This window comes from Heterocephalus glaber, unplaced genomic scaffold (assembly GCF_053883595.1).
Source record: "Heterocephalus glaber isolate CG9 unplaced genomic scaffold, H.glaber_assembly_v1.0 deba00001733, whole genome shotgun sequence".
Lineage (NCBI taxonomy): Eukaryota > Metazoa > Chordata > Mammalia > Rodentia > Bathyergidae > Heterocephalus > Heterocephalus glaber.
Genome location: NW_028258444.1, coordinates 11,314,641 through 11,337,665, shown reverse-complemented (window position 1 = coordinate 11,337,665; position 23,025 = coordinate 11,314,641). Strand labels below are relative to the sequence as shown.

General features: G+C 39.5%; 2 protein-coding genes across 21 annotated transcripts in view; one reads left to right on the top strand and one right to left on the bottom strand.

The window, feature by feature from the left end:
• Nucleotides 1–14,149, bottom strand: part of Pphln1 (periphilin 1) — a 150,800-nt gene extending 136,651 nt beyond the window's left edge. For 11 of the 20 annotated variants that reach the window (XM_087200207.1, XM_087200210.1, XM_087200213.1 and 8 more), the window contains exon 1: nt 1,501–1,632. The gene's annotated coding sequence lies outside the window, so the exon portion shown is untranslated. Of the gene's footprint in view, nt 1–1,500; nt 1,633–3,643; nt 3,760–14,130 lie in introns of those variants that run through there. The other 9 variants (XM_087200201.1, XM_087200202.1, XM_087200204.1 and 6 more) reach the window with 3 other exon arrangements.
• LOC101709062 (uncharacterized) lies at nt 144–22,370 on the top strand. The gene is made up of 5 exons (XM_087199959.1): nt 144–152; nt 1,519–1,744; nt 2,956–3,041; nt 19,925–20,034; nt 20,408–22,370. The coding sequence occupies exons 1-5, from the start codon at nt 144–146 to the stop codon at nt 20,490–20,492; spliced, it is 516 nt and encodes a 171-aa protein (XP_087056085.1). The 3' UTR covers nt 20,493–22,370.
• Nucleotides 22,371–23,025: the final 655 nt, after the last annotated feature.

The following is a 23,025-nucleotide window of genomic DNA, read 5'->3' as shown; positions in this document are numbered from 1 at the left end:
GGCTTGGCCTCTGAAACCATACTTTCACTGCAATCTTTCAAACACTACCTGCCAGTATGAAGTGCCAATAGTGAATTAGACACTAGAATTCCAAACATAGCAAGGCAAACAGTGCTCCCTCCCCACAGACTACCTTTGCAGGAATGGCGGAGGCAAGTATTTATCCATGTGATAACTACTACAAAGACAGTAAAGGGCATTTATGGATGGCAAGGATGTCTGTTACCGAACACCTTCAGATAAAGTGACAGACAGCTACCAAGAATAATTTTCCAGAAAGAGGTAGGAGGGAAATGAATACCTTAAAGAAAGAAAAGGATGTCGGAGATTTAGCTCAGTGGTTCCGCTGCCTGCCTCACAAGCGCAAGAACCCGAATTTGATCCCCGGTTCCAAAAAAAAAAGAAAAATAAAGAAAAGGATCTTTGCAAACACACTGGACAAAAAAGTATTCTAAGGAACTGAAGTCAATTTGATATGCCTAATGCCGAAGACAACCTTAAATATCAGTGTTACATAAACAGCTCAATTGCCAAAGCAAGTAGGAAAAAAACACATATTAATGAAGAGTGAATTTAAGGAAAAAGAAAGGAAAAGAAAAGCAGTGATAACCCAAAACAGAAGCATCACAAAGCACAACGGGGATGAGGGTATAGCAAAGACCAAAGGGGTTGACATCCTGGGGAGTAAGCTAGAGTAACAGGGATGTGAAACATGATAGGTTTGGTTGGCCACAAATTTGCCACAGTCTCAGCAGTCACTTTAGCAACACGGAGACATCGAGGCCTTCTGAGATTCAGCTGTGCCCTAGATGGACTACACTTCAGGTCCTCGAGAAGGCATCGGCTCGAGTCTACGATTGAGCAGGCTCTAGGGCAAGGTTCCAATCTCCTGACGCACAGACACCCAGGAAATTAAGAGGCCTGCCTAGTTTGTACGTGCAGTTAGGTAGAAGTTAACCCTAACCCTAACCCTAACCCTAAACTAACTTGCGTTGCTTTTTTAATTTTTATGTAGGAATAAAGGACTGTTAAAAGCTCTGGGAGAAACTGCGGCATGTGCCCATTCTAGATGCACAAAAACAAAGTAGCAACAAAACTCAGTATTTTTTCATACAATCTCCAACTCTCCAAAAAATTGGTCTTCTTTCCCCAACCAGTATATATCTCCCCAAGACTTCTATTTTGCACTTCATTATTTTTATCTCCCAACATGCCTAATAGCAACATGTGTCTGCTGAACACATTTACTAATTTTACCCATTTCCTGCTCTCGAGTCCAGATACCTAGCTCGCTGTTCTTTTTGCGAAATGAGGCGCTGAGAAGGGGACCAGTATCTTCCACTCCACACCTTCCTCTCGCCCAAAATTCACGTCTCCCCACCCTGGACTGCAAAGGCAGGTCTGTTACACGTCTCCAAAGCAGCAGGATACTGCGCATCGGCTACAGAAAGCGACCTCAGGCTACCACAAGTGCTCCAGCCCTCTCTCCCATCCCATTACCTCTCTAGAAAATAAAAGGCCTCGCCGTTCCCGGGAAGCCGGCCACCCCGCAAACGCAGCGTTGCACAGGACCCGCCACCGTTCTCCCAGGAGGCACTTCCGGCGCGCGCGGTGACGTCACGGAGGCGCCCGCCAGTACGGCCCGACCGATGGGACCCACGCAGGGCCCCTCCGCTGCCGCGACCCCACCCCGCCCTGGCACAGGATGCTCAGGCCGCTGCGAGGGGCCTCCATCCTCAAGAAGGTACGCCTCCTTGCCTGCAGCCCTTCCCCGACGCCGCAGCCCAGACCATTCGCGCCTTTCCTCCTGTCAGCCTTTTGATTCTAGGACGACAGCCTTTACCTGCCGCGTACTTCTTTCCACGATGTCTAAATGCCGTCGCTAACAAGAAACTTACCACAGCGACCTATGAGTGGCGTTCATGCTGTTTTCTAAATAACTTGCCTCCGTCACCAAACCTCAAAACAGTTTTTCCTTTACTTCGAGAACTGGCGGGACTTAGCACCGGATTTTGCTGTTTGTGATCGTCTGCTCCCCACCCTCGATGTACGCCACACCCGCGATTTACCTCGAAAATATGAACTTGGATTAATCCATGTACGGATCACAGGTACAACCAAGTGCACGCCTGGAATCCCAGAACTGGGGAGGCTGTGGCACAAGAACCTAGTGTTCAAGACCAGGCCGTGAACGTGGCTAAACCCTGTCTCAATTTTTTTTTAAAGAGAGGTTATAGCTGAGTGGGAGAGCATTCCTGGGTTCTAGACCGAGTACTGCAAAATGATAATAAATTTTATGGCTCATTTGCTTATGTTGTGATATAAGGTGTGAAGATAAATTACAGGATATGAAAAATTTTTAATCCCAGTATTTCTCCACTGCGCCGAGATTATGTATAAAATCAATGTATCCTTTTACAATTTGGGCAATAATTAAAAAGATTCAAAAGGTCTTTACATCATTGTCTTAATATTTTTGTCTGGACTGATGTGAACGAGAAATGTCTCACATTTCTCACAATCACAAAAGGTACCCAACAGAAGTGTTAGCAAGAATTAGTGGCTGAATTTCTTTTTGAGCCCCCAGGCTCTTTCTGAAGTGGGTGAGCAAAGGCAAGGTATTGTACAGGTGTGAAAGCACTTTCTAGCTTTTAACCTCAGGGAAGTAGCTTCAGGGTTTCTCAATCTTTTTGAAGATTCTCCTCTCCTGACACACAGGGTTAAAGCACTGACAGGGTTAAAGAAGCTACTTGAAAGGAGGTCCATAAATACTCTTTAGTGCTGGGAAAAGGGGAAGCCTTAATTCACCCAGATGGAGTGATTCTAACTGCTTAAACTAAGGAAGGTGTGTGACCCGCCAAAATTAAATCAGTGATTGCCTGTATATTTGATTTGACTTGGAATGAGGAATACCTGCTCTAGAGTGCTTATGTGTTGGCTTGTTTTCCGTTTTAGAAATGAGTGGTGGCTTGGCTCCAAGTAAGAGCACAGTGTATGTGTCTAACTTGCCCTTCTCCCTGACAAATAACGACTTATACCGGGTAAGTTTTAATGTTAATACATTATTTATGTATGGAACCCTGTATCTGATATACAACATAACTTACCCACTTGTTCTGCCTGGGGAAATACCAGAATTATGGTGCACGTAAGCCACAAATATCAAAGACATCTTTTGAAAATATGAATAAGTAAAAAACACTGAAACTTGTAATTTCCAAAGAAAATTTCAAGCACTTTGAGGGTAGAAGTAATAGTACTATGAATTGAATGCAGGGCCTTCACACTGAGCTATATCTCCAGCCTCTCCCTCTCTTTCTATCTTTCTCTCTTTCTTTCTTTCTTTCTTCAATTTTTTGAGACAGGATCTTCCTGTGTAGTTCAGGCTTGCCTAGAACTCAGTATATAGTCCAGGCTGGCCTGGAAATCCTCCTGCCTCAGTCTCCCCAGTGCTGGGATTATAGGCAAATGCCATCCAGCCATTTTGTTTATTTACTTACATACAAATATATAAATATATATATATAAATATATATATATTTGCTTTTTGTTCTTTTTGCTAATGGAGATTGAACTTGAGACTTTGCGCTTGTGAGGCAGGTGGCAGAACCGTTGAGCTAAATCCCCGGCCCTACTTACTTACATTTTTGGAGACAGCGTCTTGTCAAATGGCTGGCTTGCCCAGGCTGGGCTCAAATGTGTGATCCTCCTGCCTCACCCTCCTCTGGGATTACCAGCTTGCATCAGGATACTCGACTTGGCTTACTTGTCTTTTGAAACTGGTAGTAGGATAGAGGTTTTCAAGCAGATGACTTTCCTAACTAACCCTCCCAGTCTGCAAGTATTTTTTACTTTACACACATGGCAGAAGCCTAACAGTTTAATACATTTTGTTTTCAGTTCATGAAAGGGTGATTGAGGTGGGAAAAACCCCTTCCAACATATTCCTTCACCTCTTTACCTTAGAGAGAACAAAATTTTCCCACAAGACCTGTCTTGCAAGTGGGTAGCTGAGAGGAAGTAGGAAGGATCTGAATCTTTTCTTCAACTGTGCCCTATTATTCTTCCTTTTTTGGGTAGATATGAACCAGAGAGATGTTGCATGTGTGATACACAGAACTTGATTAATTAGGACAGCTTGAATTTCCAAAAATAGTTTCCCTGTACCAAAATAAAGACTTAATGTACTAAAAGTATATTATGTGCTGAGTACTTTTTAGGAGAATAGAGACACATTAGAGAACAAAAAGAAAAAAATCTATGATAATGATTAGCAAAAGAAAGAATGCAGGATATGAAAATGTCAACATATATGTTAGACACTAGGGAGATGTTAAGGTGTTTGGTGGGTAAGGGAAGGTAAGCCCACCCTGTGGGTGCCTCACTAGTGACTGTACAGATGGGGTACAGACTCGGGCTTTCACTGAGTGAAATGAGAAGGCGCAGGAAAGCTGTCACAGCGCAGTGTTGCCAAGACTGTAGTTCAGTCGTGCAGCATGACAGCTCTGTCCAACTAACCATAGAACGCAAAATTGTCTTGTTACTGGTTGGATATTTTAACATTCTAAAAATACTCCAATAGACTTCTGAGAAATATTATAAATGGGGCCGGGAACTTAGCTTAATGGCCCCATACCTGCTTCGCAAGCACAAGGTCCTGAGTTCAATATGACAGAGGAAAGACAAATACTATTATTGTTCACATGTTAATATACTACTGCTCTATATACATGCATGTGTAGACTATTTTAATATTCTACGTGCAGTTTTCTTTTTTTAACGATGAGTGGCTTTCCATGTACTGTACTATACAGATATACCCTCATATTTAATGGGGTTTTTGGTATTAGTTTATATGTCACTTATTCTATAAATCTTTATTAATTTCTTACCATATTACTAAGAATGAAAGCTAATTCTGCTATCTAATATAAAATGTAAAGATTAGATGAAACAAATATTTCAGTGATGAAAAATATCAGTCATACAATTTAGCAAAGAAAGACTATAAAAAGAAGTATTTCAATGCCTATGACTTATAAGGTCCTTTTAAACCATTCTCTACTTTCATAGAAAGCTTAAATATCATGGGGAAGACTGGAAACATATAAAAACGGTAATGGATATTAGCAGTTCAAACTGAGCATTGAGAAACTATTAAAAGAATTTGAGGCTCTTCTTTATTTAGCTATTTTAAATCAATTAACTATAATGGGCGAAAAAACGAAAGCAAAATACCATCATTCCTAACTATCTTGAACTAAAATACATTGTCATGTATGTAAAATCCTATCTGAATCCCAAGAATTAGAGCGTATCTTTTTTTTTGGTACCCAGGATCAAACTTGGATCCTTGCACTTGCAAAGCAGGTGGCGGAACCACTGAGCTAAATCCCCGGCCCAATAGAGCGTATCTTGACAAGTTATTTTTCTTCATACCTTCCATAAGTGGATATTGAACAGCTGAAGTGTGTGAGCACTTACTTTAAACTTACTTTGCTATTAGAAATCATTATTAAAAATGCTTCTGGGTGAATGTATACAGAATTTTGAATGATCATCTTCAATCAAAACAATAGTACTGCTGATGATGTAACACTTAAATAAGCACATGCCTTTATATGTGCTAGGCATTGTTCGCATCTCTTCACATATGTGGCCTCATTTCATTCTCACGTGCCCTTTAACATATGGATTATTATCATCCTGATCTCACACATGATGAAACTATAGCACACAGTAAGCTTCAGGTCATCGCTGGTTACGTGACGGAGTCCAGATGTGAACCCGACAGCCTGATTCCCAAGTCTGCTCCCTTCAGTGTCCCATTTACCTATTCTGGGTGTTTTCCCCCTCTCTGCCAAAATACCATACAAATATATACCTCTGTGAAAAGAATGGGATAAAGTTAAGGACCCAGAGTTAGAGGGACCTATAAACAGAGAGGACCTGATCGGGAGAATTCAAGAAGTCTTATTTAGGTCCATATCCTTTGTTTTGAACCCTAAAGTCTGAGTAAGAATTACACAGGCAAAAAGAATGGGAAGAACATTCAGGAACAGGAAATCATGTGAGCATAGCTCTGTGTCAAGAGAAAATAATGAAAGATCAAGAAAGGAAACCACATGGGCACGGTGGCACACATTGGAGTCCCGGCACTCTGGAGGCTGAAACAGGATTGCCCCAAGTTCGAGGCCAGCCTGGACTACATCATGAGCCCCTACCTCAAAAAACAAAAAAGCAAAGAAAGAACAAAAGCCAGGAGTAGTGCCACATGCCCATGATTTCAGCACCCAGGAGGCTGAAGCAGGGTGATCTAGACCTTTCATCATTATGAAAACTTCAAAAAGTCAAACCAACTCTCTACGTGATACTTTTTTTCAAAGTGAGTTAAACATTTTACTGTGTGTGGTCACTTCATACTGTAGCAAGACAAGCAGTCTGAATTTCACCCTCCACCTAGTGCTTGACTTCTCTTCTTTCCTCCTAGTCCCATTGTATAAACAGGTGCTCTCCATCAAGGAAAAATCCTCAGATGCCCTAAATTTAAGCACAAGGGCCAAAGATAAAGAAGGGAAGAGAGAAGCTAGTAAGCCAGCCTCCTCGGGCCAAACTAACTTGTTCCAAATTATTTTAAAACCTTGGCTTCAGTCTCGTCACAGCAGACCACCAGGGACCTCACACCCTGTTTACATATAAGGTTAATGGTTATATGGGCTGCCCTCCCACCTCCTTGTCTATAAGCCAGTATGGAGTTGAGCAACTTACGTTTTCCTCCTCACGTTTTCATTAGAAAAATACTCTTCATTCTAGGTGTAATGGACATTTTCCCAACTGATACCTAGCCTTGCTGTGGTAGTTATGGAAACTTACCCCAAAACCTGGTCCTTTCTCTTGCCAGTATCTACAGTTGCTCAATAAACCCTTGAATTTCAGAGATCCCTTGTGTGGCGTTTTGGTTTAATACACATTTGAGAGAAACTAAGCCATTGTATTGCTCATTTTTCCCCTAAGTTATTTCAAGTTTGTTGTGTTTTTGTTGTTCTTGGGGTTTTTTTGTTTTGTTTTGTTGTTTTTTTGAGACAGGGTCTCGCTATATAGTTCAAGCTGGTGTCAAACTCACAGTGAGCCTCCTGAGTGCTGTCAAGTTTTTAAATGACAGACATCCCCCCTTCTCCCTATCCGGCCCCCTGGTGCAGTATTAGGGATCGAATCTAAGGCCTCACATATGCTGCGCAAGTGATCTACCATTGGGTCGCTTGACACAGTTCTCAGTATGTGGCCTAGGCTGGCCTTGCCCTCACATTCCTCTTGCCTCGACCTCTGGAGTATCTGGGAGAACAAGTGTGTCCCACCATAGCCAGCATACTTTTTTCTTTTTGATAAATGTTTTGCCTGGCAAGTGCAAGTCCCTGAGTTCGATTTCTGCTACCAAAAAAAAGGTTTTTTTTAATACCTATTTTATAAAATACTGAGTATTGGGCTAGGGATTTAGCTCAGTGTTTCCACTGCCTGTCTTACAAAGACAAGGTCCTGAGTTCAATCCCCAGTGCCAAAAAATAAATAAATATTGAGTATCAACATGATATTTCATACCTGCATATATTTTGATCATAAACTCCCCTCCTTATTTCCTTCCTCTTATCTATTAGTAGTTTACTTTCATTTCATCTTTTTTTTTTTTCTGGTCCCAGGGATTAAACTTGGGTCCTTGGGCTTTTGAAGCAGGCGGTGGAACCACTCTGAGCTAAATCCCCAGCCCTCATGTCATCTTTTAAAAATTCTACATATGTGGGAAAACGTGACACTTCTCTTTCTGAATATGGCTTATGTCACTTAACACGATGATCTCCAGTTCCATCCATTTTCCTGCATCCATTCATCTGTTGATGGACTCCTACCTGTTTTCAATTCTGGCTGTTGTGAATTGTACACAAGAAACATGGCAATGCAGGTTTACCCATCTTGTGCCGACTGGAACTGCTCTGGGTGTGTAGGAAGGAATGGTACAGGTGGTCATACAGCAGTCCTCCGTTTAGTTTTCTGAGGAGCTTCCATGGTGGTGGTATTAATTTACATTCCCACCAGCAGTGTAAAAGCATTCCTTTCACCTCCACTACCATCTCCCACCAAGCATCCTCATCAACATTTATTTTTGGTAATCTGAGGATAGCCCTTCTGACTGGGATGAGATGGGATTTCAGTGTACTTTTGATTTGAGTCTTCCTAATGGCTAAAGATGTTTAATGGTTTTTCATATACCTCTGAGCCATTTGTACTTCTTTTGAGAAGTCTGTGCTCAATTCCCTAGCCCATTTATGACTAGGATACTTCTTGTTGTTGTTGTTGTTCTTGTTTTATGTTCAGTTTCTTTAGTTCTTTACACATTCTAGGTCAGTGGTGCTGAACCTATGGCACAGCTACCACAGAGGGCTGTTTGTATCACAGAAAGCTCTGAAAGGTTTGCCACTACTGTTCTAGATCTTCATCCTCTTTCAGAAGAGTAGCTGGCAGATAGTTTTTCCCACTTGATTCTGTTGCTTGTTTCCCTTCTGTGCAGAAACTTTCTGCATTTCATGTAGTCCCCTTTGTGGATTCGTGCTATGATTCGCTGTGCTACTGGTGTGCTGTGAGGGAAGTCTGCCTGAGCCTATGGCCTCAAGTGTTTCTCATAGCACTTTCAATGTTTCTGGTCTTATACATCGGTCTTGGATCCATTTTCAATTAACTTTTTGCAGGATTAGATACAGGGGTCTAGTTTAGCTCGCCTACACAGGCTATCCAGTTTTCCCAGCACCATTTGTTAAAGAGCTTATGTCTTCTCCAGTGTGTTTTTGGCTCCTTCGTCCACAATCAGATGGTTGTAAATTGGATACCTTGATTTCTCTACCCTCTGATCCACTGGTCTGTGTATTTTTGTGCCTGTACCATGCTGTCTTTGTTACTATGGCTTTGTAATATAATTTGAAATCAGGAATTGTGTGATGCCTCTAGCCTTGCTGTTTTTGCTTAGAACTGCTATTCTGTTCTGGTTCTTTGTGCTTCCATATGAATTTCAAGACATGTTTTTCTCCTTTGGTGAAGAATGTCATTGAAATTTTGATGGCGATTGCATTGAATCTGTGGATCACTTTTGGCAATATGGCCATTTTAATTATATTAACTCAGGGTGCTGATTTAACTCAGTGGCAAGTGCAAGGTCCTGACTTTGATTCGTGATACTGGAGAAAACATATATATATTAATTTGGCCAATCCATGAATATGAGAGTTCTTTTCGTCTTCTAGTGTCTTCAGTCTTATTCTTCAGTGTTTTATAATTTTCAGTGTAGAAGTTTTTCACCTCCGTGGTTAGATTTATCCCTTGCATTTTTGGTTGTTTTTGGTTTTTTATATATATATTTTGAATGGATTATTTTCCTGATTTTTTTCTCAGCTAGTTCAGTATTGGTGTATAGAAAAGGTTATGTTGATTTTGTCTCCTACTGCTAAGCTGAATTTATCAAAATTCTTTTGGTAGGGTCTATATGGTTTCTAAATTAAAAGATCATTATCAACTGCAAATAAGAGTAATTTGAATTCTTCCCTTCCCATTTGTGTCCCTTTTATTTATTTCTCTTGCCTAAATGCTCTTGCTAATATTTCAAGTACTATATTGAGTAGGAATGGTGACCTTTGACATCTTGGCCTTGTTCTTAATTTTAGAGGAAAGACTTTTAATTTTTGCCCCACTGACAATAATGTTGGCTGCGGATTTGTTGTGTGTATCCTTTATTATACCTTCAATACCTAGTTTCTTCAGAGCTCTGTCATGAAGGGATGCTGAATCTATTCACATGGTATATTATGTTTACTGATTTGCATGTTGAACACACTTCGATCCCTGTAATGAAACAAATGATTGTGGTGTATAATCTCTTTAATGTACTGTTGAAAAGAATTTTTGCATCTATCTTCATGAAGATTATTGTTGCATCCTTCAGCTTTAGTATCAGTATGTTACTTGGCTCTCAAAATGAATCTCTCTATTCCTTTCCTTTGTATTTCTTGGGAGTATTTTGAAGAGGATTGGTGTTAGTTCTTAACCAGTGAACCTGTCTAGTCCTGGGCTTTTCATGGTTACCAGACTTTTTATTGCTGCTTCAATCTTAATTGCTTGTTATTGATTTATTGATGATTAGTTTCTTTTTTTTTTTGGTACCGGGGATCGAACTTGGGTCCTTGTGCTTGCGCAGCAGGCGGCGAAACCACTGAGCTAAATCCTCGGCCCATGATTAGTTTTTTTATATCCTCTTCATTCAATCTTAGGTTACATATATCTAGAAATGTATCCATTTCTTCCAGATTCTCCAATTTATTTGAGTACAGATTTTCAAAATAGTTCCTGATGATTCTGTGCATTTCAGTGATCCCCGAAGTCATCCTCTTCCACTGAGCACTCAGCTTTGGGAGGGACACACATGGAGCAGTGAGGGAGGAAGAGGATACCCGCCTAGCCAACCAGATCAGCCAAGTCAACCCTGGGGCTGAATGGGGTAACAGATGTTGCAGCCAGATGGCCCTCACATCCTTTTTTGCTTTTTGAAACAAGGTCTACCTATGTAGTCCAGGCTGGCCTTGAACTCGCAGCAATCCTCCTGCCTCAGCCTCCTAAGTGCTGGGGTTATAGGCATGTACCCCCAAACCTAGCTCAGTGATCCTGTTTTTCCTAGTTACATAGATGTGAGCCTTACTGCTCTTTCATTTGGTTAGTTTAGCTAAGGATTTATCACTCTTGTTCATGTTTTCAAACAACAAACTTTTTGTGCCATTGATTCTATATATTTTTCTTTTTATCTCTAGTTCATTATTTTCAGCTATGGTATTTTATTCATTTGCATTTGGTTTTGGTTTTTGTTTTACTAAGTTTTTGAGATATATCATTAGATTATTTGAGATTTCTGACATTTTGTTTTTGCTCCCTACCACCTAGGGATTCAATCCAGAACCTTTGTATGAGCTATAATCAGCATTTTTTTTTCATTCTTTCTTTTTTCTTGAGACAGTGTCTTGCAGAGTTGTCAGGTTGCCCTGGCTATACAGGAACTTCAGATACACCTGCCACAACCTTACAGAGTATTGGGATTAATGGTGAGCACTACCACACTTGGCTTTCTCTACACTCACTTCGGGGAAGTATTACATACATACACAACATTTTGATCATTTTCTGATTTTTTGATATAGGTGCTCATAGCTATAAGATTCCCTCTTAGAACTGCCTTTATGCAGACATTTTGGTATATAGTGTTTCATTTTCATTTGGTTCTAGGAATTTTTTAATTTTCCCCCTGATTTCTTCAGTGATCCAGTGATCATTCAAACTGAATCACTCAATCTCAGTGTTTTTGTGTAGTTTATATAGTTTCTCTTGCTGTTGATTTCTAGTTTCATTCCACTCCGATCAAATAAGACACAAGAAATTACTTCAGTTTTTTAATATTTGTTAAGATATGCTTTATGGCCTAAAATATAATTTATTCTCAAAAACACTTCATGAGCTACTGAAACAATGTAGTTTGTTGAATGGAATGTTCTGTGTACGTGTCTGTTAAGTCCATTTGATTTTTGATATTATTTAACTGACGATTCTTTGTTGATGGGGGGTTGGGATGACGAATCTCTTGGTGAACTCACTACTACTGAATTAGGATTTATGTCCCTTTTTCTATTAAGTAGTATCTTATGAAATTGGGCATAGCAGTGTTCAAAGTATTATGTATTTATACTTGTATCTTCTTGTTGGATAATTGCCTTCAGCAATATGTCATGGTCTTCCTTACCTCTTTTAATTTTATCTTGAAATTTGCTTTGTCAGATTTAACTATTCCTGCTTGATTTGAACTTCCATTTATATAGAATATTATTTTCTGTCCTTTCACTTTGTCCATGTATGTCTTTGCCAGTGAGGTGGGTTTCTTGCAGGCAACAAAGAATTGGGTACTATTTTTCGAACCAGTCTGCCACTGTTTTTTAATTAGAGAATTAAGAACAGTTTCAATCAAAATTATTATAGAAAGGTATGTTCTATTTGCTGTCATTTTGTAGTTTTTCTTTTTTTTGGTACCGGGGATCGAACTCAGGACCTTGCGCTTGCAAGGCAAGCGGCGGAACCACTGAGCTAAATCTCTAGCCCTATTTTGTAGTTTTTCTAGTGTTTGATTCTTTCCTAATTTTCAATAGCTTATCTCTCTTCCTCTTCTACGTGTAGTGTTCTTTTGTTATCTTAAATGCTGGCTTAGTAGTCATTAATTTCTTTTGGTTTTGTTTTGTTTTGTTTTTTGGTACCCAGGATCGAACTCAGGACCTTGCACTTGCAAGGCAGCCGGCAGAACAACTGAGCTAAATCCCCAGCCCTAATTTCTTTATGATTATCTGAAAGGCCTTTATTTCTCCTTTGATTGTGAAGCATAGTTTTGCTAGGTATAGTAATCTAGGTAGCCAGTTATTTTCTTTCAAGGCTTTAAGTACACCACTCTATGTACTTTTGGCCTTTATAGAGTTTCTTCAAAAAAGCCTGCAGTTTTTTATGTGTTGGCCTCTGTGTGTAACTTGGGTGTATCTCTTTTGCAGTTTTCAATATTCTTGTTCTGTATTCTTGACATTTTTACTATAATATCATATGAGGAAGTCCTTTTTCTAGTCATCCCTGTTTGGAGTTCTAAATGCCTTCTGTACCTGGATGGCCACATCTTTCCCAAGATTTGGGAAGTTTTCTGTTGTTATTTCATTAATAGATTTTCTATGCCATTACCCTGAACCTTGGGGGCTTCTTCACCAAAAATTCCTAACTTTTGTCTTTTAACTGTGTCCTAGAGTTCTTGGATATCTTGTTCTTATTTTTTTCTTATAAGTGTTTGAGTGTGATGACTTATCAGCCTTATCTGCAAGTCCTTAAGTGGTACATTCTGTTTTACCCAGTCTGTTGGTGAGGTTTCTTTCACTGAGTTTTTTTACTTAGGTACTTTTCATTTCCAATATTACTATTGGGTTCTTCTCCAGAATCTATCTTTATTGCATTCCTCCTTCATATCCTGCATTTTCTTACTTCAATCACTTATTTATTTGTATCTTTTTCTTTCTTTCTTTTCTCTTTGGTACCTGGGATGGAACTCAGGACCTTGCACTTACCAGGCAGGTGCGGTGCCACTGAGCTACATCCCCGGCCCTATTTGTATCATTTTGAAGTCATTAATCATTTTAGAAATCAGTTCTTTTAATTTTTCTGGCATTTCATCCATGGCAGCGGGGGTGGTGCTGGAGTGTAACCCAGGGCCTTCACACTGAGCTACATCCCCAATCCTTTTTATTGTTTAGTTTGAGACGGGGTCTCACTAAGCTGCTAAGTTGCCCAGGCTGAGTTCAGACTTGGCAGTCCTCCTGCCTTAGTGTCCCTGATTGGTGGGATGACAGACATGTACCACCATGGCCAATTCTACTTTCATATCTTTCCATTCAGGTATTGACAAGTTTAGATACCTTCAGAGAAATCATATGGCCTTGTTTTTTCATACTTCTATTTCTGTGTTGAGACCTATGCATTCGCTGATATGGAGATCTCTTTTGTTTTACATGAAGTTCTAATATCCTCCCTTCTATATTGAGGACTTAATTCCCAGTACCACTCAGACTGGAGAAAACAAACTGTAGTAACAACAATGACACAAAGACAAACCCAGTATTGACATATGGTAAAACAATTAAATGGCAACAGTTATACCATCATTAACAGTAGAACATTAGCTGTCATTGACAATAGGAAAAAAAAAAAAGGGCATAATAATAATATAAAATAAAAGGCTAATAATGTAAACTAAAGGGCTAAAAATTTATACATGTTAAAAGTAACAATAATAAAGGAATAAAAATAGAAGAGGTTGGGAAAGGGAAAATGAAGTAAATTTTTTTAAATTAAAAAGATTTTTAAAAAGCCAATTATAAAATCAAAAAGTAAATAATATTAGATGAGATTAACAGGGGAAATAAAAAAGGGAAAAGAAATGAACTACAAAAACCCAAAACTAGTTCAAAACAATTCCTCCATGCTGCTAGCCCTGTGTTTCTCATAGGAGGGCCCCCACCCCCTCCTTACCTTTCACTTGCGCTCTCAGTGGTCTACTCTTTATCACAGGAAGGCTTTCTCTCAGCTCACCTTTTGCTTGGGCAGTCGGTGGTCCACTCTGCATCACAGGGAGGCCCTCTGCAGGTTCATTTATTACTTGAGACGTTGGTGTTCCACTCTGCATCACAGGGAGGCCCTCTGCAGGCTCACCTTTTGCTTGAGCAGTCTGCGGTCCACTCTGCATCACAGGGAGGCCCTCTCCAAGCTCATCTTTCGCTTGAGCAGTTGGGTTCTCCTCACCCTCACGAGCTGGGGTTGGCACTGTGGACTGCTCCGTACTTTTCTCTATGTCATCTTTCTGTTGCTCTGAAATGATTGGCTGTGCTGCCACTGCCTTCTTGGTTTTCCTAGATCTTTTTCCCCTTTTCTCTGGTGCGTTGCTGTTTTCCAGGGCAGGGAGAGTCTGTTGACCTGGGAACACAACATACTTTTGTTTATATGGTGGGATCCTTTTACTCCTTTCATTCATGACTATACAGTGTATGTACCTTAACCCAAACCAAAATAAAATAATGTCAATATAGGAAATTGTCGAATAAATTTTATTAACTAGTATCTATTTTCCTATAATTCAGATTTTAGAAAACTACTAAGCTTTGTCTTGAACATTATCCTTTATTACTACTTGGAAAAACCCTCAAACTTATAAAAAGTTGCAAAAATAGTACAGAGATCATCAGAATAACCTTTACCCACTGAGTAAATAAACTTTGCTTCTTATAAAAAAAAAAAAAGAATCCTTTATTCCATTTCACTTCTCAGCATTCTCATTTGCTTTATCATTTGCACTCTTCATAAATGTGAATGCACATACATATATATGCACAAAGTTTTTCAGTCATTTAATGGAGGTTGCAAACATCAGTGTCTTTCATTCCTAAATACTCAAGTTCCTAAAATTACAGAGTGCTTCCTTAGCACGTCCAAGGCCCTGGTTTAATGCCCATTTCAGAAAAAGAATATAAATATACCCTGTTGGGCTTGGTGGCATACATCTGTAATTCCAGCTACAGTGGAGGCTGACAAAGGAGAAGTTCAAGCTTAAGGCCATGGTGTGCAATTTAGCCAGACTTTCTATCAAAATAACCTTGCTATGGACCAGGGCTTTAGCTCAGTGGCACTGCGCCTGCCTCCCAAGCACAAGGTCCTGAGTTTGATCCCCTGTACTGAAAAATAAAATAAGTTTGCTTACCTAGCATGCCCAAGGCTGTGGTTTCCACCTCCAGTACCAGGATAAAAAGAGAAGGGTATGAAACCAGTCTTCCCTTGTCTTTTTTTTTTTTTTTTTACTGTTAGATTTGTGTTATATTTTTACAATTAAGATTTGTGTTATATTTTCTGGACTAGGATAGTTTATATGATATTGTGCCCTTTTCAGAGTATCACAGCAAGGCATATAATGTCCATCTGTCCCTCATTGTTGACATTAGTTTTGATCGCCCAAGTCAAGATTCTATCTAATTTTTTCACTATATCCTTTATTTTCCCTTTGTAATAAGCAGTCTTTAGGAGATACTCTTAAGAAAAGATGGGCCGGGGATTTAGCTCAGTGGTTTCGCCGCCTGCTGCGCAAGCGCAAGGACCCGAGTTCAATCCCCGGTACCAAAAAAAACCACTTTATTTTAGACTTAACATGTTATTTGATTCTTTCAGTATGTTATTTTAATATGTTGTTTGATTCCAATCTCTACCACGTTGTTGCAGACTGGTGATTTTCCAGCCAGGCATAGTGGCACACACCTGTAAACCTACCACATGGCAGGCTGAAGGAGGAGGATCACAGCTCAGAGTCAGTCTCAACTGTGTAGCAAGACCCTGCCTCAAATAAACAAAACAAAAAGGGGACTTTCTGTCACCAGCACTCCCTGCTCATTCACCAGTCACCCACTGGCATTCTGCTGTAAGCAAGGACTCTCCTTTCTCTCCCACTTACTTATCTGTTGCTGGTAGAGCATTCCTACCTTTTCTGTGTTTTTAATTCATTCCTGTACTTTTGATGCTTGGATTATCCTGGACTTAATGAGTGGCAGCTCCTTTCTACTGGCTTCTATACTCTTGGGCCATGTCCCATCTTTTAGTTTACTTGAGGCTTGCACTTTGTCACATAGTAAACATACCTCATCTTGTACCTACATCTGCTGTTACTCCCTATTGAGCACTGCTCCTAAACCACACTAAATGGCAAACGGTTAGCCCACAGCTCCAGCACTAGGCAAATTCCAGAGGCAGAAGAAAGACCAAGCTCTGTGCTTTTATCACCCTAACTTTCAAATAACCAGGAACTGGGCTAAGAACCACTGAACTGGCGGCAACTGCTTCAAAAGAATACTAAGACTAGAGAGCCAGGCACGGTGTTGCCACACCTGTAATGCCAGCATTCAGGAAGGCTGAGGCACAGGATAGCGAGTTATAGGCCAATTTCGGCCACATACTGAGTTCCTGCACATCCCAAGCTACAGTAACAAGATCCTGTCTCAGACAGGGTTGGGGATGTAGTTTAGCGGTCCCCTGGGTTGAGTCCCCAGTACTCCCCTCCAAATACAATTAGATTCCCGAACCTTAGAAAAAGAATTTAAGAAATTATTGAATATTTAATTGCTTAAATATTAGTTACTTAACAGTTCCTAGAATAATTCCTTAATAATGTAAGTAAAATAATTTTATTTTTATGTAGAATAGAATACCTCAAGTTTTGTTTCAGGTTTTTTTTTCTTCCAGGTTGAAGAAATTAGGCAAGAGGTGTGCTTAACTTGTAAGAATCCATTGTCTGTAATCTCTCCACCCTTCAACTCCTGGCTATCTCCTCATGAGTTAACGCTTGTGCTGCTTACATGTATTAAAGCAATAAAACTTTCTTATTTCCATTATTCTTTTTTTTTTCTGGTACTGGGGATCAAACTCAGGACCTTGCACTTATGAGGCAGGGGGTGACCACTAAGCTAAATTCCCAGCCCTCCATTATTCTTGATGTCCCATGACTTTGAAGAAATAGCTAGGTTTTATGTATTTCTCTTATTTTTCAACCTTTAAACTTTTTTGCAAAAAGCTTCAGTTTTCTAAATATCAATGTTTTATTTATTGCTTTTTTATTTTTAATTTGCTCTTTGTTCATACTTTTTAAGGGTTACTATAATGAAAGACAAGATACGAGGAAGAGTAAAGGGGGTTGCATTTATATTATTTTTGGATAAAGACTGCTCAAAACTGCACCAGAGCCATAAATAACAAACAGGTAAGCCATTCATTTGCATCTGTTTCTTTTTAAATCCCAAAAGCCTTTTGCTCATTCAGACCAAAAAATGTGGAAATACAGGAGCTGATCAGACATGATGAATATCATTAGATTCAGAGAATATCTTACTTATGTCAAAGTTGTACTGGGTTCTCAAAACACTGGCAGAATGTAAGAAAAGTAATACAGGATAGACTATCAGACATAAGTAGGAAAATTGCTAAATTAACCCACCCCAGAAATGCAATTGAAAGTTTGTGGAAATAGAATCAAATTGCTGGATTGATTGTTTGATTTATTGGTACCGGGGATTGAACTCAGGTCCTTGAGCTTGCGCGGCAGGTGGTGAAACCACTGAGCTAAATCCCTGGCCCAAATTGCTGGTTTTAGATTCCAGTGAAATACAACCTTCTGCATTTACATTTTTCTCTGGTTTAGTTATTTGGTAGAGTGATAAAGGCAAGCATTGCTGTTGACAATGGGAGAGCAGCTGAATTCATCCGAAGGCGAAATTACTTAAGCGTTTTCAATGTGGGGTGAGTACACCTGAAGCTTTGTGAAATCTTCTGTACAGTTGTTTCTTTTAAGGTAGTTTCCACACCAGTCTTTTATTGGTGCCCACCAGAATTTCAGGCGGGCTGTAACCAGGTGATGAAAGTTATTTTACTTAGAGACTCATCTAAGTAAAGCTTAACTGAAAGGTATCAATCCCAGCCAAATGGAAGGATGAGGCAGGAGAATTCAAGTTTGACACCAGCCTATGCAACTTGGCAAGATCCTGTCTCAGAAAGTAAAAGGTGGGTGTGTAGCTCAGTAGTAAAGATTCGTAGAACTTAATCCCTAGTTCTAGAAAAGAGAGAGAGAGAACAGACAGAGCAAAGAAAACAGAATGAAATGAAAGATAACCTGGAGCTGGCAAGGTAGCTCAGTGGTAGAGAAGTCCCCTAGCATGCTGAGGCTGAGGGTTTAATCTCCAGGACTGCCAAAAACCAACTTGGGTTATTTTAGGTAAATCCAGAGATGTTTTTCTCTAGTTTCTAAATCTTTAAAACTGTTCCTTATTCACTTCAGTGCTGGGAAGGTTTTAATGACTCATCTATTTCTGTTACGCTCGCTGTTTCTGTAACATTTGGGCAGTGGCCAGCATCACAGTTCAGTACCATTATCATCTGTCCCATCCTCTATGAGATATTATGAATTGAATTTTTGTTGTTGATGTGCATTCTCACTATGTTGCCCAGGCAGATCTTAAACTCAAGGGCTCAAGTGATCCTCCTGCCTCAGGCTGTTAATCTAGTGGGACTACAGGCATATGACATAGCAACTATTCGTGAAATGCCTCTCCTAAATACATTCTCACTACAGTTCAATTAAGGATAAATAACAACACTTGTGTTCATGTTACATGGCCTGTGGTCTATTTGCCACTTTGTCGAATATAAGTTTTTTGTTGTTGTTTTGATTTGGGGTTTTTCTTTGTTTTTTTCTTGTTTTTCTTTTTTTTGCAGTACTGAGGAATGAACTCAGAGCCTTCACACTAAGACACTACATGTCCAACCTGTTTTTTATTTTTAGTTAGGGTCTTACTGAGATTCCACACTAAGTTCAAATTCGAAAGCCTCCTGCCTCAGCCTCCTAGAATGCTGGAATTACATCTGAGTGCTATTACCCACACACAACTCTTAACAAATTATTCTTAAATGTATTTTTGTGAGGTAATATAGAGATTATATTCAGAGTTACAGTCTAGTTCATTCCTATCAGATACAAGTATTATATAAGCTATAAGTATGATTATCAATTTTCAGCCACATTAAAAAAAACAAACAGTTGGCAAAGAATACAGCTCACTATTCTTATATAGTGGGTTTAATCCTTAGTAAAATACACAAGAAAAGGTAAAAATTAGTAACATACTAGTATTTTTTACTTAACCCAATATATGTCAAAAATAATATCCAATAGCCAGGTGTAATCCCAGCACTCTAGGGGGCTGAGACAGGAGGAACTTATGTTGAGGCCCAGCCTGACCAATTTAGTAACTTAATAAAATTCTGTCTCAGAATAAAAAAGGATTATGGATATAGCTCAGTGTGGAGGCCCAGGATTCAATCCCAAGTACCACCAAAACAACAAACAAAAACTATGACGACAAATACCTTCTAAATTAATATACACAAGGTTTTTTGGTAGTGTTTTTAGACAGTGCCTCACGACGTACATCACGCTGGCCTTGAATTCACTTGTAGCTCAAGCTGTCAATGAACTCTAGGCAATCCTCTGGCCTTAGCCTCCCAAGTCCTGGGACTGCAGGTGTGAGCAACCAGGCCCAGCTGCTGTCTAATTATTGGGAGTCATAAAATAACACTCTTCCTTCTAAAAGTTGATTTTATCATTAATCCATTTTGTATATCCCCAGTTTGAGAATATTCTTTTCTAAATTCTGAAAGCTTGTAGTTGCAGAATTCCAGACAAGTTAATAACAGTAACAAATACAGTATCTTTCCTTTCCTCTTCAATGCTCACCAAAAGGAAAGTGGACACTTAAGTTATGCCTGTCCAAACAACATGCTCGGAGAAAGTGAGCCTCCAAAGAAGAAAGAAAAAAAGAAGAAAAAGAAAATTGCTGAACCGGAAGAAATGTGAGTAATCTGCTCTCACTGAGTACCTCACCATTGGCTTCTGTCTTTAACGCTGGCTGATTACCTTCTGCTGTTTCTCCTCAAGTGTGGTAGTGAGGACATAGCAGAAAGTGAAGACGAAGGGGAAGACCTTCGAATAGTGCATATAGCTCTGGGTTCCATCCCCATTTCTACACACATGCAAACATTGCCTGGGATGATTTTGAGCAACACAGTGCTGGGGACCAGGTGTGGGTCACGGGGAGGATATCTTGTTGTCTGTGTGGCCTAGGAGGGTGGGAATCCCTGGTGTTCCTGTTGACTTCACCATGCAGGAATTAATCTACCCTAAATCAAACCTTGGTTTGATTTTGTTTTCTGAATCCCATTCCAGCAAGCCAAGATTGAAGAACAGAACAAATGGAAACCCAGTGCAGCAGGCCCCTCCACATCAGAGGATTCACGGCGCCCAAGGATAAAGAAGAGCACATACACTTCAGTGATGAGGAAGAATTTAGAGTTGTATAATGTAGATGTCAGGAAAATTAAAAAACATCTGCAGTACAAATTATTTGCATATAAGAACACTTAGGACCAAATAGTAATTTTTTACCATAAAACAGTGCTTAAAAGATGAAAAATAACCTTTTAAATTATCATGTTTCGAGCTAGGTGTGGTGACATACTCCTGTAATCCCAGCACTCTGGAGGCTGAGGCAGGAGGACTGCAGGTTAAAGCCCACCTTGGGCAACTTAGCCCTGCCTCAAAATAAAAGATAATTTTAAAAGTTACACTGAGGATATAGCTCAGTGTGAAGGTCTTGGATTCAATTCCCCATGTAGAAAAAAAGATATTTCTACCTTGCCTTAGAATACTATAGACTTAACATCTCTAATCCAAAAATCCAGAATGCTCAAGTGGAAAATTCCACACCATGCAACTATGATTCACAGGCAACATGAAAACTACTGTATCCAATTGCCTTCAGGTTATGTACAGAAGGCATTTATGAAGCGTAAGTGAAACTCATGCTTAGACTGATATTCCATCCAAAACATATCACGTTCTGTATATGTACATATTCCAAAATACTTCTGGTATGAATCTTTTTGTTTGGTTTGGTTATGAGACAGGGTCTTCCTATGTAGTTCAGGCTGGCCTTGAACTCGCTATGTCGTAACCCAGGCTAGCCTCAAATTAAAAGGGATCCTCCTGCTTCAGCCTCCGAAGTACTGGGATTAGGAGAGTACCACTGCACCTGGCTGTTCCCAAGTATTTGGGAAAAGGGATACTCTGCCTGTACTAAAACTCAGGATTTGTTAGTAGTAATCAAACTTGAAAAGAACTAATTTTAATAAAAACAAAAATACTACAATGGTAATGCTTTTTTATCCCATAAAAAGGTAGGTATTAAAATTTGAAAACTTTACTGTAAATGCTTAGTCATGTCTCACTGGTTTATAAGTACTTCTGAAATAAATTCAATCTTTAAAACAAAAACTTCATATGAACTGAAAAAATAAGGGGTTTAATAGTACTGTCAATAAACTTCAAAAAGATGTTGTCTTTAAATATGGGTGCTTCATCATCTTACTTCTTTCAGCTTTCTCCCAGTCTACATGTATGTAAGTTATAAATATCCATAAAATAGCCAGCGTGGGGACGCACACCTGAAATCCCAGCACTGCGAGGCTGAGACAGGAGGGTGCCATGAATTCTAGGCCAGCTTGGCCTGCACATAGAGTTCAAGGCCAGCCTGAATTACAAAGCAAAACCCTGCCTCAAAAAAACAAAAAAGTTCTGCCGCCTGCCTCGCAAGCACAAGGACCCGAGTTCGATATCCGGTACCAAAAAAAAACAAAAAGAAACGAGGAAAAAAAAAATACGTAAAGTATGAAGTAGCTCTAAAAGGCTTAAAGCCAAATGGGACATACCTATCTACTTTGTCTGTAATACCAAATTTTGTTTCCAGAAGCAACTACTTTCCATTACTGTTTTATATATATGCACTCCAATAAAATGCCTAAATTTCTATCAACTGATAAAAGGATAAAGGAGGATTTTCGAACCCATCATAATGCCCCCATTGCCTTACTCCACCTCCCAAAGGTGGCTATGTTAAAATTTCAATTAGGGCTGGGGATTTAGCTCAGTGGTTCTGCTGCCTGCCTGGGAAACACAAGGTCCTGAGTTCGATCCCCGGAACCAAAAGAAAAAAAAAATTTTTTTTCCAATTAAATCCATATTTATTATTTCTGTTTTTTGTAAACGATCTTGTAAGTTTTTCATATATTTATTAACGTTTCTTTGTATGTTATGAATAAATCTTCCTGTAATTCTGTGGTTGGTTATATAAGAGGGATTGTGGAGTCTTTAATTTTCTACTTTGTATATTTCCGTACAGTTTAATGCTTTGTAAGAACACCTACATTTGCCTTTTTAATTACTAAAAGCAATAAAATATTTCCACTTTGAAACTGCAAAGCAGTGAAAAAGTTAACCACCCCACTGACATCGACTCTTCCAAATTTCAACAGGGAAACCAGACAGAATAACTGAATGCAGTACTCTTCTTTCCTTCACCTATTAAGTTACATACTCTGAAAAGCAAAGAAAAATTCTGTCTTCCATAAAACACAAGTTTTCCTAAATTCCTCAAAACAGGCTCAAATAGAAAATGGGCTAGGGCCGGGGATTTAGCTCAGTGGTTCTGCTGCCTGCCTCACAAGTGCAAGGACCCAAGTTCGATCCCCAGTAACAAAAAGAAAAAAAGAAAATGAGCTAGTGCCATAAACACAGTAAATACTAGATAATAATGAATTTTTTCTTGGGGTACTGGGAATTGAACCCAGACCCTTGTGGATGCTAGGTTAGCATCTATCCCTGAGCAGTATCCCCAGCCCCTATTTAATTTTACACATGGTCTCACTGAGTGAGGCTGCCTTCAAACTCCTGGGTTAAAACAATCCTCCCTCAGTTTCCCAGTAGCTGGGATTACATGAATGTGTCAC